Source organism: Coregonus lavaretus (genome assembly GCF_964263955.1).
Source record: "Coregonus lavaretus genome assembly, chromosome: 24".
Classification (NCBI taxonomy): domain Eukaryota; kingdom Metazoa; phylum Chordata; class Actinopteri; order Salmoniformes; family Salmonidae; genus Coregonus; species Coregonus lavaretus.
In genome coordinates this window covers 18,517,756-18,537,329 of record NC_140011.1, presented here as the reverse complement: position 1 = coordinate 18,537,329, position 19,574 = coordinate 18,517,756, and the positions used below count along the sequence as shown (strand labels likewise).

Sequence of the window (19,574 nt, the reverse complement as noted above, 5' to 3'; positions counted from 1 at the left end):
CGAGGAAGTGGATAGAATCTTGTTTCTTATGATTATCAGTCAAATTAAAAAGATTATAAAATAATGATTACTATGTATAGGTTTGTAGGACTATAAAATGTCCAACCACCCAGCTTTGGAGTAGTTAGTTCTATTTTCCTCCTTTTGAGAGGAGCTGGCTAGTGTACTGGGAGAATTCCAGCAATTGCGCTAAAATAAAGATATGCTAACTTCAATAATCTCCAAACTGCACGCAGAGACATAACAATGGTATACATGAGTTCGCCTGTCTCTGGGTAAGTAGAAACAAATCTTGAAATCTTGCAGTATCCCTTTAAGACTAATCACTCTTGTGGTTTCATTGTAGATGTACCATCTCTAGATGAGATAGAAATACTGTAGATCAGTATTAAGTCTGTAAAGCTGAACTGTGTGATTGATTGTAGACGTCGGTGTGGACAAAGGGGTTACCTACCTGTAGACCGCCCGGCCGGCCTCCACAGCCATCCAGTCCAGAGCAAAGTCTATCTGCCTGACGAAGGACGACATCCTTCGAACGACCGTGTGAGCTACGTTCAGCACCACTGTGGGTTCTGCACGCATGATCCTGAGGAGGGAAAATACACACACAGAGAAAATGTACATTAAACCAAAGGTCAGGTGATTATTGTTGAAATGTTGGAGTGTGCATGTATGCGTCTGAAATACATGTGCATGACAGTGTGTGTTCCCTGTGCCTCACTCGTAGAAGTGTGTCTTGGAAATGGAGAGGAAACTGCAGTCTCGGTGGGCTCGGACAGTGAAGATGAGGGGCTCGCCAGTCAGTACAGCCAGCTGGCCCACCAGCTCCCCGGGATGGGTCACAAACAGACATGTGTCCTCCTCGCGGTCGATCATCCGCTGGTACACATGCAGCAGGCCCAAGATCACAAACTGCACACTCACCTCCTGCAACACACACACACTGGGATTAATAAAAGTTTCAATACCGGAAGTAATTCATATTTATCCAGAGAGTCCTGGGAAATACCGGAAAAATTGGAAGTGTCCATTTAAAGGGTTTAAAACCACAGCAAGTGAAACTGATATTTATTCATGAGTGTAACTTTGATTGCCAATGACATTGTTGTGAATTGCGAAACAAGCTGTTCATAAATTCAGAGCGTTATCATGTTCCTGAATTAATTCAGCGCATTACAGCAGTAGGCCTAGGCTCTCGACACAGAGCACGCTCAGGACGCACCACGAGTAGGCTATAGCGTTGTCAAATCATACAAACTTTGTAACGGCAGTCAAACAAATGCCAAATGACCAAAGTTGCTAAGCTTGCTAGATAACCTCTAACAAATTAGCTCCTATTTGGCAAAATCGAGTTGATGATTATACAGATAGCAGATCAGCTCATGAATAACGGGGAGATGAAGAGAGGAAATTGTTTAAATATCAAGCTATCTTAACAGGGACCAACTCTGGTAAAAATATATATCCATATCGACATTCATGTTGTTTGTTGATCACACATTCTATCCCGAAGCTCTCTTATGGGCAACAACAGGAGACCGCACAGAGAAGCAGGGGAAATGTTATAGCGGTATTTTGACATGCATATGCGAGACGTGCTTTGATAATGCAACCTATGGATTACAGAATAAAGTTAGGAATTTTCATGCGAGACAGGAGTCAGGATTTAGGGTTTCAGTGAGATTGGGACGACAGGGAAATAGCCTAGACTCTATACAAGGCTACTACGTGATTCAATAGATACATAATACACTTGATTTAGGCTACATTATTGCATCCTAAATGTTTCTGATCAGTGATAGCACATTTATTAGTTTAATCATCTATCACTTTCACGTCCAGCCAGAGATCAATTAACCAAATATACAGACAGAGAATCAGTGAAACAAAATAACATTGACTGATTATCAAACAAGCCACAGGCTTTCGGTCAGAAATAGGACAAGCTGAAGAGCAAAATCTGCTAATATCTGAGCAAACAAGAATAAAGATGATCATCAGCACTCACCTTAACTTAGCTAACATTTCCCCAGCCTAATTGTTACCAAATATTAAAATGGAGATTCAGTGTTAAATCAATCAATGTCAGATTTTTGTTTATCTAGACTAGTCCCCTGCGCTTGTCTCAAAGCAGCGCGATGGCGCTGTCCCAATCAAAACAGTGCTGAAATGATCATCTAGGTGACCACACACACGACTATTGCTTTAAATGAGTATAATGGTTGGATATGACTCTGGGAATTTCAGTATAAGCCAGAATTTGATACATGCTTCAATGGCATTAGCTGACTTTATTCCAATATGTTCATCATTCAGATGATCATAACTAAAGAGTTCTCTCCTCTCCGCGCTTTTTCTAGGCACAATGGCGGTTTCCTCGTCTCGTCACTCCTCTGCCACCCGCGTTGGCTTTTTTTTCCGGGTTCATTTCAGTTCTGTGATTTTGGACCAGGGCTCGGGCTTTAGTTCACTGAGCTTGGGTCAGACCGGGATAGAATTTTCAGTTCTGACGAGAACTCTAAACTGCATTCGGGTTTCGTGTGCACTCCGGCAGTGTCAATTATGTGTGTGCTGTGAATGTAAGTCTTCCATACAACAACCTGTTCGTATAATGTGGCATAAAAGAAAATGCCAATATGCTGCTGCACATGTTGTGTATTTTGTGGAATTGCATTAGTGTGACATCGGGGAAATTACATTTTCCCCCAGTCGAATTTCCCCAGTGTTGGGACTATTCCATTGGTCCATTAAGCTATGGAAGCTCAATCAAACACAGATAAGTACATTATTTCAAGTAGTATTTGAACCCAGGTGTGGATGGGTATGATCAATGGGGAATCAGCTTATGGTTGAAGTGAAGCAGCAAGTGTTGTGGTCTGACCTGGTCTCCCTGTCTGGCCACCACAGAGCCTGCTTTGACCTGGTGCAGAGTCACCCTGCCCTCCAACAGACCAGGGTCCTGACAGAGAGGGAGAGATGATGGTACAGCAGGAATAAGGTAGGTGTGAGAGACTGCTATGAATTCAGACATCGACAGAGAAAACATGAGGTCACAAGAGGATGCAAACATGAGGACACAAGTTCCCAGAACACACCCAATACTGTCTCACAGTAGTGCTCTCCATAGATGTAGAATTGCATATGGCCACCGATCCACCCATGGACAGAAGAATGACTTGAAAGGTAATGCCTGTTCTAGTCATTATATTTCTATGGAGAGCATTACTCAGAGAAATAGAAAACATATGGCTGCCGATCCACCCGTCAGAGGAATGACTTAAATGGGAATGTCTAGTAATTATATTTCGATGTATTCTATAACCATGTATTTAACAATATAACCATATATTATAGGTCTATATAGTCCTCCCTGTCCGAAACGTCTCACCTGCAACTGTATGATGCCCAGCAGGTCTTTCTTGGCAGCCTGGAAGATGGAGCTGACCTTGCTGGGGTGGACGGTGTCAGAGCGCCCCCCGCTGTCCGTGTAGTGGAACACAGCAGAGGGCGCGTGTTGCATGGTCACACTCTTCTTCAGGATGGACTGGAGGAGGGGGAGGGGAGAGAGGGAGGGGGGTTCAGACATGAGTGAGGCAGAGGTCTGTCAGTGGCTGCATCCCATATGGCACCCTATTCCATATTTAGTGCACTACTTTTGACCAGGGCCCATAGGGAGAGGGAGAAAGGGGGCTCACCTTGTAAATGACAGGGCTGGAGGGGCGCTCGTCTATGGTGACTCTGGCTCGCTCGTACGCCATGTTCAGGTCAATCCCTGTCACCCCTGCTGAGCAGAGAGAGGTATTGATGGGCATAGTGTACGTGTGAAGTCACAAGTGAATGTAGTTGCAGCACTGGGCAGGGGACAAGCCTACCTGTGCCGTCAGTGGGCATAGAGATAGAGCGAGTCTTCCTAAAGGCATTGGATGGGCTGTCTTTCCCAGCGTCTGTGTCCGAGCAGGTTTCTGTGGGTGCAGGTGTGGGGACGAAGACCGGGTCCTCCTGAAAGTGGGGTCTGCGTGGGATCCTGCCCGGACTCCCCTCTCCTATCACCCCAGCAACCGTCACCAAGGTGACCGCCTGACGCTCCTGTCAATCAAAGAGGCAAAATATTACATTAACTATTTACACAATATCAACCTAATCATGCATTTAACAATAACAACACAACAAATGTGTCCTTGGATGCATGTTTACATGAGAATACAATATGAGGTGGGTGAACAATAGAATCCTAGAGAAAATCCAATCTGGACGACAGAATTCCACTGTAGAATAAAGTGGCTGTTGGAGAAGATTGGGTCAGGGAGGGTCTGAGTGACGACTTCCAATCCCGCTCTGTGACAGAGAACAATAAAGCTTTAACACTGATGGAAGAGCAGCGGCAAGTGGGTTTAAAAGTTACTGTCCTTCATATTATTTATAGAGGCTTGGGATCCCCGTTATCAATTTTCACTGAGCTTTATGACTCGGCATGGAGGATAGCTTTATGATGCTGGGCTTAATCTGTCTGTCTGTCTGTCTGTGTGTGTGTGTCTGTGTCTCTTACCGGGTTGAAGAGCTCTGTGGTCAGGCCCAGGTAGTTATGTAATGCCAGGAAGGTCACTCTCTGGAGTCGCACCATGATTATCTGGAACACACACAAACACCAAGGTAGATCAAACACCACTACACAACAATGCCTGTGATACAGCCACAATAACATCTATGGAGAAAGAATTCTCCAGAACAATCAGGGTGTACTTTCAACTCAGGTTAGGCAGAGTATTCACCCTTGGGCCAATAGGGAATAAGGTGCAGTTTGGGATGCAGACCTTGCCATTAGGGGGTCTCGTCCAAAGAGTTGTTTGTTTGAAGTGTGTTTGGGAGTGGGCTGAGGGTTGGCGCCATACCTGAATGACGCGCACCAGAGTCTCGGGGTACTTCTCAAACACAGACTGGAAGGCTGAGGCGGGCAGACGCAGGATAGTGGAGCGAGACGCAGCCCGCGCTGACACAGTCTTATAGGGGGCGGGGTAACCCTGAGGAACACAGGAACCAACCAATCACACAAGGAGGGGGAGATGAGAGGACAAAAGAGACAGGGGAGGAGGTGAATGGAACACTGAAATAAGAAAAATAGGAAGAGGAGAGAGGGAAGAATAGACGTATTGAAAAAGTGATGTCTGAAGGGACAGAGAGAGAGGGAAAAATGAACAGATGAATAGAGGTACAGTAGTTAAGGACAAAAGCAGAGAGCTGGGTGGATGGAGGACAGGACAGGGTTGAGGGAGAGATGGATGATGGAGAAGTGGGTAGAGGATAAGCCAGAGGAGAGGAGGACAGAGGCGGGGTGTGACACGCGTCAGATGGAGGGGAGATATAGGATGTGTCCCAAATGACAGCCAATTCCTTATATAGTGCACCACTTTTGACCACAGCCCTATGGTCAAAGGTAGTGCACTATAAAGGGAATAGGGTCCCATTTGGGACACAGCCGTAAACTCACGGTGATGATGTCCAGAATACTGAGCAGACTGTGGACACTGTCCCCCGGGAGCACGTCCTTCACAACCGGCTCTGTGCCGTCCTGTACCACACACACAGTCTTGTATAACTAAACTTGTGGGAAAAACAATTCAGTCTCATTCAAAATCCTACTTTCACCGCCCCTAACCCTAAACCTAGCTCCTAATCCTAAAACTAACCCTAGCTCCTAACCCTAAACCCAATTCTAACCCTAACACTAATTCTAACGTTAACCCTCTAGAAATAGCATTTGACCTTGTGGGGACTAACAAACTGTCCCCAGTTGGTCCCCACAGGTTTAGTTGAACATGTCCAGAAAGATAAGTTCCCCCAGGTGCACGGAATGATTACATTTACATTACATTTTAGTCATTTAGCAGACGCTCTTATCCAGAGCGACTTACAGTTAGTGAGTGCATACATTTTAAATTGTTTCCATACTGGAATCGAACCCACAACCCTGGCGTTGCAAATGCCATGCTCTACCAACTGAGCTACATCTCTGCCGGCCATTCCCTCCCTTACCCTGGACGACGCTGGGCCAATTGTGCGCCGCCCCATGGGTCTCCCGGTCGCGGCCAGCTACGACAGAGCCTGGATTCGAACCAGGATCTCTAGTGGCACAGCTAGCAATGCGAAGCAGTGCCTTAGACCACTGCGCCACTCGGGAGGTGATAAAATATGATAAAAATGATAAAAATAAGTCTGATATTGACTTAGCTAGCTCTGAGCTTATGTACAGTAGGTTTCATTGTGTATTCCCAGCAGGTATTCTAGCCCGGTCTCACGTTCTCGTGGATGCAGAGTTCCAGACGTCCGTCCTGGACCACGTAGATGCTGTCGTCGTCGTCGCCAGGCCGGAACAGCCCCTCCCCCTCCTGCAGCTCCACAAAGACCATGTGACGACACAGCTCCAGGAACAGAGGCTTTTCAAAGTGGCCCAGCACCCTGAGAGCAGAGGGAAACCGCAGAGTGACACAGAACACACACACACAATGCTACTGGTGTGTGTGTGTGTGCAACAAGGTTGTGATTACCTGACATTTTTTAACATGTAGAGGACCTCTGAGGGCAGGTTGGAGTTCTGCACATCAAACTCCGTCAGGTCAGCCTCCAGCAGGGAGGGAGGGGGCTCCTTGGGCTGCAGAGTGGGGGGCTCCTTACGGATACGCAGGATCCTAAAACACATTAAATGGAAGAGACTAGTGCGCCCTTCCTTATCGGTAATTTCCTCACTTTTGAGTAGAGATAGTACCTGCGAGCTATACTCAGGACTTTGGGTCTCTTCCGAGGGCGCTGCTTGGACACTGAGGTAGAAGATGGAGGGGAGGACAGGGTCTGGACCTGCGAGTGACAGAGACAAAGAGACAGAGAGATAGAATCCACAGAAGGAAGGGGATAATGGGATGAGTTCCCAAAGGCACAAAATGCTATTGCGCTCTGCCCTCTAGTGGCAAAACATGTAAAATTTTCCTATTTTGTTGCCTTACAACCTGGAATTAAAATTGTTTTTTGGGGGGGTTTGTATCATTTGATTGACAACATGCCTACCACTTTGAAGATATTTATTGTGAATATTTTTTATTGTGAAACAAACAAGAAATAAGACAGAAAAACAGAAAACTTGAGCGTGCATTACTATTCACCCCCCCAAAGGCAATACTTTGTAGAGCCACCTTTTGCAGCAATTACAGCTGCAAGTCTCTTGGGGCGTCTCTATAAGCTTGGCACATCTAGCCACTGGGATTTTTGCCCATTCTTCAAGGCAAAACTGCTCCAGCTCCTTCAAGTTGGATGGGTTCCGCTGGTGTACAGCAATCTTTAAGTCATACCACAGATTCTCATTTGGATTGAAGTCTGGGCTTTGACTAGGCCATTCCAAGACATTTAAATGTTTCCACATAAACCACTCGAGTGTTGCTTTAGCAGTATGCTTAGGGTCATTGTCCTGCTGGAAGGTGAACCTCCGTCTCAGTCTCAAATCTCTGGAAGACTGAAACAGGTTTCCCTCAAGAATTTCCCTATATTTAGCGCCATCCATCAGTCCTTCAATTCTGACCAGTTTCCCAGTCCCTGCCGATGAAAAACATCCCCACAGCATGATGCTGCCACCACCATGGTGTTCTCGGGGTGATGAGACATAGCAATTTCCTTGATGGCCAAAAAGCTCAGTTTTAGTCTCATCTGACCAGAGTACCTTCTTCCATATGTTTGGGGGGTCTCCCACATGCCTTTTGGTGAACACCAAACGTGTTTGCTTATTTTCTTCTTTAAACAATGGCTTTTTTCTGGCCACTCTTCTGTAAAGCCCAGCTCTGTGGAGTGTACGGCTTAAAGTGGTCCTATGGACAGATACTCCAATTTCTGCTGTGGAGCTTTGCAGCTCCTTCAGGGTTATCTTTGGTCTCTTTGTTGCGTCTCTGATTAATGCCCTCCTTGCCTGGTCCTTGAGTTTTGGTGGGCGGCCCTCTCTTGGCAGGTTTGTTGTGGTGCCACATTCTTTCCATTTTTTAATAATGGATTTAATGGTGCTCCGTGGGATGTTCAAAGTTTCAGATATTTTTTTATAACCCAACCCTGATCTGTACTTCTCCACAACTTTGTCCTTGACCTGTTTGAAGAGCTCCTTGGTCTTCATGGTGCCGCTTGATTGGTGGTACCCCTTGCTTAGTGGTGTTGCAGACTCTGGGGACTTTCAGAACAGGTGTATATATACTGAGATCATGTGACACTTAGATTGCACACAGGTAGACTTTAACTAATTGGTCCTCTGTAGCTCAGCTGGTAGAGCATGGCGCTTGTAACGCCAAGGTAGTGGGTTCGATCCCCGGGACCACCCATACACAAAAAATGTATGCACGCATGACTGCATGTCGCTTTGGATAAAAGCGTCTGCTAAATGGCATATTATTATGATTTATTCTTAAGGTAATTGGTTGCACCAGATCTTATTTAGGGGCTTCATAGCAAAGGGGGTGAATACATATGCACACACCACTTTTCCGTTATTTCGTTTTGAGAATTTTTTTTTACAAGTTATTTATTTTATTTCACTTCACCAATTTGGACTATTTTGTGTATGTCCATTACATGAAATCCAAATAAAATCAATTTAAATTACAGGTTGTAATGCAACAAAATAGGAAAATGCCAAGGGGGATGAATACTTTTGTAAGGCACTGTATGAGTGTTGAAACTCATAGGCCTGTATTCATAAAGTGTCTCAGAAAAGTAGTAATTGCTGATTTAGGATCAGGTCCCCGCTGTCCACGTAATTGTCTTCATTATAATCCAAAAGGCTAGATCCTAGATCAGCACTCCTACTCTGAGGCACTTTATGAATATGGGCCCTGATAAATAATGCATGGGATAGAGATGAGTGACTTGGTGAAGAATCACTTCCATTTTCCCATGTGAAGGTAGTATTGTAGCGAATTCGGGGGATAGCTCCGACCGGAATACAAACCTGGGTCCAAAGACTGTAAACCCAACACCTTAGCCGTTACACTCAGAGATCCCTATGGGCCATGGTCAAAAGTACTGGCCCTATAAAGGGACTAGGGTGCCATTTGGAACACATACCAATAATGACTAACCTTCCTCATAATCTTCCTGCCGTAGAAGAGCACCTTGTCTCTCTTCCTGAAGCGATAGCGGGGAACAGCCTGCTGTCCACCTTCGAATACAGACACAACATGCTATCAACATAGATAACAGCACTTATGCAACAGTGGCTACTGAGCATACAACGAATGAACAATGAATGATGTCCCGTAAAACATAGGATTCTCTCTGTTCAGGGCCAATTCATAAGTCCCATTATTAATTCCTATTATTATGGTGATGTGGTTACATTTTGTGATTTGCCCCAAAATGTATTCAGTTACTTTAATGTCAAGTTTAATATCAACTGTTTCCTTGCCCCTCATGTTTGTCCCATGAAGTGGGGAGGAAGAGGATGGATGACTCACTGGCCAGCTTGTATCTTCTATAGAGGAAGAGCACCACGATGCCGATTAGAGACACTGCCACCACAGCCCCGATCAGCACGCCAGTCAACTGGACAACAGAACAACAAGGTTATTACCATAAAGATCCATTAAATTACAGTGTTCTATTCAATTCTATGGTTATTTTGGTGTCAGACACATACACTGGGAACCACAGAACATTCCAACAACAACAAACATGACCACATAAGTCTGATCAAGAAGTCATGGAGAGACCAAAGGGGAATGTGGGGGACCACATCAAAGACCTCCTTCCTCTTTTTGTTTGTTCGTTATTGATGTCTAAGGAGGCTTTACTATACATTCTTGATGTAGGATTTACTTTCAGAAGGCCAGAGACTTTACTACTATGTTAGTTTTTTTTGCATTATTAAAAAGTTTCGCATGGATGGAAACAGAAGTTTATCTGGGGTGCATGCACACCGTAGCAACAGTAGCAAAACGTTTCACAAACAAAAAACGTTTTGCAACGTAAACGTGAGTTTCTATAGGACAAGTTCAGGTATGTCCCTCCCCATTTCGTTCCGTTTGCGTCTTAACCGAACGGAGGTAAACAGAAGCAAACGGAGCGAAACAGGGAGGGATCTACCTGAATTTGTCCAATAACAAATTAATGATGTTGTGAATTTTGCTGCGGTGAAAATGTTTTGCTACGGTGTGCGACAATAAATACACCCTAGCTAAGTACACATTCACTTTCATAAAGCTTAGTGGATCTCTGTACCATGGTAGTCTGCATCCTCTCCTCCACAAACTGCTGGACACGTGCCCTGATATCATCCCTGCTAGGCACCTTTCCTACTAAGTACTGAGGAGAAACATGCAAACAAACTCATAAAGGAAATAATTGATGCAGAGTGCAGACAACTGCAAAGATGTATAGTTCCAGTAACCCCCCTACACACAACGGATTCAATATTGTGATAAGAGGAGTGCTTGCAAATAAATGGTGATGTTCATTCTCAAAGATATTTTGTGTAATAGAACATGGTATTTACTGGACTTAAGATACCGTTTTCAGTCCTGACATTTCATCTTTGAGATTGTGACTGGTCCAACTGCACTGGTCATCAGCATCCTCTTCCCCGTCCATTCCTACACACACACACACACACACACACACACACACACAAATGGGGTGAGGAGAGCATGGATGGAGAAAGTAGCTAAAGTAGCTCCCAAACTAGCTACTGATTGTAAGCCAGATAATGTGATACAGTGCCGTCAAAAAGTATTTGGCCCCTTTCTGATTCTCTATTTTTACATATTTTGGACACTGAATGTAAATCAGATCTTCAACCAAAACCTAATATTAGATAAAGGGAACCTGAGTGAACAAATAACATAGATACTTTTATTTATTTAATAAACAAAGTTATGCAACACCCAATGCCCCTGTTTGAAAAAGTAATTGCTCCCTTACACTCAATTACTGGTTGTGCCACCTTTAGCTGCAATGACAGCAACCAAATGCTTCCAGTAGTTGTTGATCAGCCTCTCACTGATGGGTCCCGTTATGTCTGGTGAAAACTGCATTCCACAGAAATAACTTCATACCAACAGCGGTAGTGTGATGCTTTGGAGATGCTTTGCTTCCTCAGGACCTGGACGACTTGTCATTATTGAAGGAACCATGAATTCTGCTCTGTATCAGAGAATTCTTATTTTTAAAATAATATTTACATTTTTAGGGTTACAAACTTATACATACGAACAACAACTTACAGACGCACACAAACTACTACAGTGCCTTTAGAAAGTATTCACACAGCTTGAATTTTTCAACATTTTGTTGTGTTACAGCAATTTAAAATGGATTAAATGTAGATGTTTTTGTCACTGGCCTACACACAATAGCCCATGATATCGAAGTGGTGTGAAAAAGTGTTTGCCCCATTCCTGATTTCTTATTTGTTTGCATGTTTGTCACACTTAAAATGTTTCAGATCAAACAAATTTAAATATTAGTCAAAGATAACACAAGTAAACACAAAATGCAGTTTTGAAATGAGACAAGATCGTAATCACGAAATTGGGGAGAAAAAATATATAATGAATAAATAACCAATATGCAGAAATGTGTGATATATTGAAAACATAAAATGTACTATCTACACATACATGTGCAACAACAGTAATCATATGACTTGTATTTTTTTTTTAAACAAGCACCTTTTTTTGAAACTACCACAACAACAAAAAACGTTGAAACCGGAGATATTTTTACATCACTGTTTAGAGGACAAGCTGCAGAAGAAAGTCAGCGACATTTTGGAATGTTGCTTTTTTTTTTTTTATACGGTGGTCACCAACAGAAAGAAAAACGCAACACTTTTGTGAATACATTTTACATCACTGGTTAGAAGATAATTTGTTGAAGACAGTCATGTAAATTCTAGAATGTCGGATGGAGATTCTGGGAGGCTGCCGAAAACAAATCAGTTTCTTTGTTATTTAACTTCAACGAATCATGACACGGCATAGGATATTAACACTGACAAGGGTTGACTGTTATTTAAGTGATAGTTTGACTCTCCAAAATTGGTGTATGGCCATCGACTTTTATTCAGAGAGCCCCCTGAATTTTCAAGTAGGGTCTATCTGCGGACCGCAGACTGGGTGTCGATCGACTACATACCGTGCCCACCAAGTACTACCACGCGAGAGTTGGGTTCAATAGGTTCTGGCTCCAGCAGATGTGCACTAGCTAGCGTGCACGCTAGCTTTGCACGCTACAAGTACCTTCAATGGCAGTGAGCTCAGCATGTAGTTACTGCAGTCCACAGATGGATATTAATGGAATTTTCTGTGCCATTTGAGCTTAAAAATGATAACGGCATTCAAAGTCCTGTGACGGACAGGTGCATATAACAAAATCAACGGTACCAAATCAAATACACAGTGAGGGAAAAAAGTATTTGATCCCCTGCTGATTTTATACATTTGCCCACTGACAAAGAAATGAGCTGAGATTAGGAGCACACTCTTAAAGGGAGTGCTCCTAATCTCAGTTTGTTACCTGTATAAAAGACACCGGTCCACAGAAGCAATCAATCAATCAGATTCCAAACTCTCCACCATGGCCAAGACCAAAGAGCTCTCCAAGGATGTCAGGGACAAGATTGTAGACCTACACAAGGCTGGAATGGGCTACAAGACCATCGCCAAGCAGCTTGGTGAGAAGGTGACAACAGTTGGTGCGATTATTCGCAAATGGAAGAAACACAAAAGAACTGTCAATCTCCCTCGGCCTGGGGCTCCATGCAAGATCTCACCTCGTGGAGTTGCAATGATCATGAGAACGGTGAGGAATCAGCCCAGAACTACACAGGAGGATCTTGTCAACGATCTCAAGGCAGCTGGGACCATAATCACCAAGAAAACAATTGGTAACACAATACGCCGTGAAGGACTGAAATCCTGCAGCGCCCGCAAGGTCCCCCTGCTCAAGAAAGCACATATACATGCCCGTCTGAAGATTGCCAATGAACATCTGAATGATTCAGAGGAGAACTGGGTGAAAGTGTTGTGGTCAGATGAGACCAAAATCGAGCTCTTTGGTATCAACTCAACTCGCCGTGTTTGAAGGAGGAGGAATGCTGCCTATGACCCCAAGAACACCATCCCCACCGTCAAACATGGAGGTGGAAACATTACGATTTGGGGGTGTTTTTCTGCTAAGGGGACAGGACAACTTCACCGCATCAAAGGGACAATGGACAGGGCCATGTACCGTCAAATCTTGGGTGAGAACCTCCTTCCCTCAGCCAGGGCATTGAAAATGGGTCGTGGATGGGTATTCCAGCATGACAATGACCCAAAACACACAGCCAAGGCAACAAAGGAGTGGCTCAAGAAGAAGCACATTAAGGTCCTGGAGTGGCCTAGCTAGTCTCCAGACCTTAATCCCATAGAAAATCTGTGGAGGGAGCTGAAGGTTCGAGTTGCCAAACGTCAGCCTCGAAACCTTAATGACTTGGAGAAGATCTGCAAAGAGGAGTGGGACAAAATCCCTCCTGAGATGTGTGCAAACCTGGTGGCAAACTACAAGAAACGTCTGACCTCTGTGATTGCCAACAAGGGTTTTGCCACCAAGTACTAAGTCATGTTTTGCAGAGGGGTCAAATGCTTATTTCCCTCATTAAAATGCAAATCAATTTATAAATTTTTTTACATGCATTTTTCTGGATTTGTTTGTTGTTATTCTGTCTCTCACTGTTCAAATAAACCTACCATTAAAATGATAGACTGATAATTTATTTGTCAGTGGGCAAACGTACAAAATCAGCAGAGGATCAAATACTTTTTTCCCTCACTGTATTAATCTATATATTAAAGCATTCAATTTAATGTATTCGTGATGACTGTATACCTTTATATTAACATCACCAATCTGAAGCAAAAACGAATGTGTAGCTAATTCCACTAACTTTTATGTGGTGGAAATGCAAGCTTGTGTAATGTAATGTTAGTAGCTAACCAGCGCAATGATTAACACGTTGTCTGACCATAGGGAAATTAGCGTAATATAGCTAACATAATTAAATATGTCAAAGTATTTATATTTATATATATATATTTATATTTATATTTATATATATATATATATATATATATATATTTATATATACAGTGGGGAGAACAAGTATTTGATACACTGCCGATTTTGCAGGTTTTCCTACTTACAAAGCATGTAGAGGTCTGTAATTTTTATCATAGGTACACTTCAACTGTGAGAGACGGAATCTAAAACAAAAATCCAGAAAATCACATTGTATGATTTTTAAGTAATTAATTTGCATTTTATTGCATGACATAAGTATTTGATACATCGGAAAAGCAGAACTTAATATTTGGTACAGAAACCTTTGTTTCCAATTACAGATATCATACGTTTCCTGTAGGTCTTGGCCAGGTTTGCACACACTGCAGTAGGGATTTTGGCCCACTCCTCCATACAGATCTTCTCCAGATCCTTCAGGTTTCGGGGCTGTCGCTGGGCAATACGGACTTTCAGCTCCCTCCAAAGATTTTCGATTGGGTTCAGGTCTGGAGACTGGCTAGGCCACTCCAGGACCTTGAGATGCTTCTTACGGAGCCACTCCTTAGTTGCCAGCCCTGGCTGTGTGTTTCGGGTCGTTGTCATGCTGGAAGACCCAGCCACGACCCATCTTCAATGCTCTTACTGAGGGAAGGAGGTTGTTGGCCAAGATCTCGCGATACATGGCCCCATCCATCCTCCCCTCAATACGGTGCAGTCGTCCTGTCCCCTTTGCAGAAAAGCATCCCCAAAGAATGATGTTTCCACCTCCATGCTTCACGGTTGGGATGGTGTTCTTGGGGTTGTACTCATCCTTCTTCTTCCTCCAAACACGGCGAGTGGAGTTTAGACCAAAAAGCTATATTTTTGTCTCATCAGACCACATGACCTTCTCCCATTCCTCCTCTGGATCATCCAGATGGTCATTGGCAAACTTCAGACGGGCCTGGACATGCGCTGGCTTGAGCAGGGGGACCTTGCGTGCGCTGCAGGATTTTAATCCATGACGGCGTAGTGTGTTACTAATGGTTTTCTTTGAGACTGTGGTCCCAGCTCTCTTCAGGTCATTGACCAGGTCCTGCCGTGTAGTTCTGGGCTGATCCCTCACCTTCCTCATGATCATTGATGCCCCACGAGGTGAGATCTTGCATGGAGCCCCAGACCGAGGGTGATTGACCGTCATCTTGAACTTCTTCCATTTTCTAATAATTGCGCCAACAGTTGTTGCCTTCTCACCAAGCTGCTTGCCTATTGTCCTGTAGCCCATCCCAGCCTTGTGCAGGTCTACAATTTTATCCCTGATGTCCTTACACAGCTCTCTGGTCTTGGCCATTGTGGAGAGGTTGGAGTCTGTTTGATTGAGTGTGTGGACAGGTGTCTTTTATACAGGTAATGAGTTCAAACAGGTGCAGTTAATACAGGTAATGAGTGGAGAACAGGAGGGCTTCTTAAAGAAAAACTAACAGGTCTGTGAGAGCCGGAATTCTTACTGGTTGGTAGGTGATCAAATACTTATGTCATGCAATAAAATGCAAATTAATTACTTAAAAATCATACAAATGTGATTTTCTGGATTTTTGTTTTAGATTCCGTCTCTCACAGTTGAAGTGTACCTATGATAAAAATTACAGACCTCTACATGCTTTGTAAGTAGGAAAACCTGCAAAATCGGCAGTGTATCAAATACTTGTTCTCCCCACTGTATATATATATGATAGTAAATGTAGCGCACACATTTTTACAGCAATGACATCTATTTTTTCCTACTTTAAAAATGGAGAGTTTAAAAATGCTCCTAAGCACAATTTAACCAGGCACTCTAGATTAGAGGTAAATGAGCCCAATAAAGGACTAAAGGAGTCTAACGTTACTCCTTATAGTCCAAGGATCTTGCGTGTTGTGTTTAAAGGGGAATTGGCTCAGGAAGCTAAAACTGCCAAATACTCCATCTAAACGTGAGTTGATTCTCAATTGCGGTACGGTTCTAGAAACATAAATCCCTCTACTTTCATATCAATCAAAATTATTTCACAAATGCAAAATACCGCTTACTGTACACTGTTTTAACACAGTTGCAGCCGACAGTATTTTTCAGAAACAACATGTTTGTGGTGTCCGTTTTCCATTTACTCACAGCTGTTAGACGCAAATAGCTAATTTGAACAGGTTTTCGGTAAACACGTGCTGTAATATGGAGATATGGCCTTGTGGGAACACTAACCCTAAAAAGGTATGTATCAATTTAACCTTTTGTTTTTGGGAAGAGAAAAATGGCGGAAGCAGAAGCTGTTGAGGATCTTGAATCTAATGGTGGTAAAATTAAGGAAAACGTGACTATTGTCCCCAAAAATTGAAATCAGAGCAAAGTAGCGTACAGTGCTGAGAATGTCCCTTCATATCTTGTAGGAGTACGGTTTGTTGATGATGAGCAGTTGATTAGATTACCAATCTTGAAGAATTCATTTGAGATATCCAAACTGGTGGAGAGAGTGCTGGGTAAAGTAAAGGCTGTGAGGATCACGAGGCGGGCTTGTACTTCTGAGGATCAGAAGGAACGTGTGTTGCGTCTCACCTGATTCAAGAAGTTTGCCGTGTCGTGGGTGTCTCTTCGGAACAGGGCGCCCTTCAAGGGGGTAATATCTGGCATCTCGTGGGAAGTCGATGTTGCGGAGATTAAAAATATTCCTGGAGTGATTGATGCACATCGGTTGAATCGAGTGGTTAATGGCCCCGTGTAGCTCAGTTGGTAGAGCATGGCGCTTGCAACTCCAGGGTTGTGGGTTTGTTTCCCACGGGGGCCAGTATGAAAAATGTATGCACTCACTAACTGTAAGTCGCTCTGGATAAGAGCATCTGCTAAATGACTAAAATGTCATGTAAAATGTTAATGGAGAGAAAGTGAAGAGTCTTCTGTTCGGCATCCCTCCCTACCCAGGTGAAGTTGGGATATGTGAATTATCATCTAAGAGTGTTTGTCCCAAGAGTGATGCAGTGTGATCACTCCAAAGCTTTTGGGCATGTGGAAAGTGTCTGCAGAAGGAAAAGCCGAAATGTCCATGTTGTGGAGGAGATCATGTAATGTATTGTAGAAGTGAGGAGAATGTGAAGTGTTGCAATTGTGGTGGGAACTATGAAGCGACATCTTTGGAGTGTCCGACGAGGGTGAAGGAGGATGAGGTGGCTAGAGTCAGGATTAATCAGAGCATCTCATATGCAGCAGCAGCGAGAAAGGTTGAGGGATTGAGTGGTCCTGAAGAGTCCATGGAGGCCTTCTCTGCAGGCGGCAGGGGCGGCCTCTCACAAGCAGGACCCAGAGATGTTACATGTGAAGGTGTACTTTGTGGTTTTTATGGCAATGGTGGTCAGTGGCATGGCTAAGGTGGAGAAGAGGTCCAGAAGGATGGATGTTATTGTGGATGTGGCAGAGCGGTTCCTGGTACTAAAGGATTTTTGGGAAAAGGATTTACATGAGGTACTGGCAGGAACAAAGGTGTAAAGTACTTAAGTAAAAATACTTAAGTCGTTTTTTGGGTATCTGTACTTTACTTTTTATCTTTGACAACTTTTACTTTACTACATTCCTAAAGACAATGATGTACTTTTTACTCCATACATTTTCCCTGACACCCAAAAGTACTCGTTACATTTTGAATGCTTAGCAGAACAGGAAAATTGTCCAATTCACAGACTTGGGGTGCATTCGTAAATTCACTCTGGCTATCTGCTCCGATTTCAGAGCACTCGTGTCTGAGTGTGCCAGAGCGCAGAATAACTGATGCATTTACGAACGCTCAACACATGTTGAAGATGACTGGTTTCGGTAAACATCGGCAAAAAAAGCGTAATTAAATTGTTGCCAGCAGCACAGTTTAAGTCACCAACGCTCTGGATAACATGAAAACAGCCTAACCTGCTCTGCTAGGGCGAGTAAAATGGTCAGAGTGAGGTGTTCTCTCATTTGTGTCTGGAAATAGCTAGCAAGTTCGCCAGTTAGCTTGGGTGCGTGACTGCCGTTCAGAATGCTAAGATGAGGCCCACTCCTCCGCCAGAGCGTCCAGTGTGCGCTCCGAGAGCGAAACGCTCTGAATTTACGAACGCCCAGAGCGCACTCTGGCACTCCAGATTGAATTTATGAACACACCCTTAAAAGAGAACATCCCTAGTCATCCCTACTGCCTCTGATCTGGCGGGCTCACTAAACACAAATGCTTCGTTTTTAAATGATGTCTGAATGGGACTTAAAAAAAAAAAAAAGAATGGTTGCGTCTGGTTTGCTTAATATAAGGAATTTGATTTATACTTTTACTTTTGATACTTAAGTATATTTAAAACCAAATACTTTCAGACTTTAACTTGAGTCATTTTCTATTAAGGTATCTTTACTTTTACCCAACAATTGGGTACTTTTTCCACCGGACACGAGCAATACCACCCTCTCAGGCCCCAGAGCCTGGGGAGGGAATTATGTAAATTTGATGGACTGAAGGAGTGGGAGTTAGAGCTTGTTAAGTTAATTTAGTTTGTGTCGATTAAGTCCCTACCCCCTCTAGAAGCCGCCATCGTATAAATGACCCTTATGTGTAATATCATGGAACTGAGAGTCATGATCAAGGGCTAGAGCCTGTAGAGCAGGGTTCTTCAATTCCGGTCCTGGAGGGCCAAAACACCTCTGTTTTTCATCCTCTCCTTCTAATCAGGGGCTAATTCAGACCTGGGATACCAGGTGAGTGCAATTAACTACCAGATAGAAATAAAAAACAGAAGTGTTTCGGTCCTCCAGGACCGGAATTGAAGAACCCTGCTGTAGAGGTAAGTTAGAACTTCTGGCAGCAGGCTAAACGTTTGACGGCCCTGTCGCTATCCATGCAACTTCAAGCGAGACGCTAGTTAGCCGATTTGCGTTTGACCTAGCTAGTTAGCTACAACAAACATTACGATTTATTACGTGTACGCTGGTGTGTACAAGAAGACCTGCATAGACTGTTGCTGTACTAGCTTACCTTACCTGGCAACTGGTAAGCAGAAAAGCTGGTTAACGTTCGGAACAGTCACAATCAAGCAAAGCCACACAAAGTCTAATCACATATAGATAAAGCCAATGAAATGTAGGAACTGGAAACTTACTTAAGAACTTTCTGGACTCGCTATGTCCCTCTTTCTCGTCCAACATAGCTAGCGATATGATCCAGCTGGAGAAAAAAAAAATATATATTCCTCCTGACTGTCCAACCCCACCCCCATCCATTTATATCACTAGCCAATCCCTGCTGTTGCCGTAAGAACTACAAACAGTGTCAGTCATTCCAATTGGCTATCGTTATATGCACTCATCCTATCAGAGTCGTGCTTATATTCTCAGTTGGCTATATACTTCCTGTTTACACGAGCCCGGTCAGAGAGGAAGAGTTGAAGCGAGAGGTTTTACTTCACCCAAAAGCTGTCCACGAAAATAAGGCCACGAAGTGAATGGAGGTCAATGAGAATATGGAAGACCAAAACTGCCGTAATTAGAATTAAAT

The 19,574-nt window shown here is 43.6% G+C and overlaps 1 protein-coding gene across 3 annotated transcripts in view; it reads right to left on the bottom strand.

Annotated features, from left to right (window-relative positions):
• Positions 1 to 19,252, bottom strand: part of LOC311100003 (patatin-like phospholipase domain-containing protein 7) — a 35,055-nt gene extending 15,803 nt beyond the window's left edge. For 2 of the 3 annotated variants that reach the window (XR_014609774.1, XM_084140732.1), the window contains exons 1-17: positions 19,180 to 19,252; positions 10,528 to 10,610; positions 10,240 to 10,323; positions 9,477 to 9,564; positions 9,102 to 9,181; positions 6,761 to 6,849; positions 6,543 to 6,683; positions 6,294 to 6,453; positions 5,486 to 5,566; positions 4,890 to 5,018; positions 4,547 to 4,627; positions 3,873 to 4,086; positions 3,696 to 3,784; positions 3,389 to 3,544; positions 2,882 to 2,959; positions 722 to 927; positions 455 to 586 (exon numbers count right to left, since the gene is read on the bottom strand). Coding sequence is in view for 2 of the 3 variants with exons in the window: in XM_084140732.1 (XP_083996858.1) it covers positions 455 to 586; positions 722 to 927; positions 2,882 to 2,959; positions 3,389 to 3,544; positions 3,696 to 3,784; positions 3,873 to 4,086; positions 4,547 to 4,627; positions 4,890 to 5,018; positions 5,486 to 5,566; positions 6,294 to 6,453; positions 6,543 to 6,683; positions 6,761 to 6,849; positions 9,102 to 9,181; positions 9,477 to 9,564; positions 10,240 to 10,323; positions 10,528 to 10,610; positions 19,180 to 19,225 (1,937 nt within the window). In the remaining variant the exon portion in view is untranslated. The remainder of the gene's footprint in view (positions 1 to 454; positions 587 to 721; positions 928 to 2,881; positions 2,960 to 3,388; positions 3,545 to 3,695; positions 3,785 to 3,872; positions 4,087 to 4,546; positions 4,628 to 4,889; positions 5,019 to 5,485; positions 5,567 to 6,293; positions 6,454 to 6,542; positions 6,684 to 6,760; positions 6,850 to 9,101; positions 9,182 to 9,476; positions 9,565 to 10,239; positions 10,324 to 10,527; positions 10,611 to 19,179) is intronic. The other variant, XM_084140733.1, reaches the window with a different exon arrangement.
• Between the last annotated feature and the right edge of the window lie 322 nt (positions 19,253 to 19,574).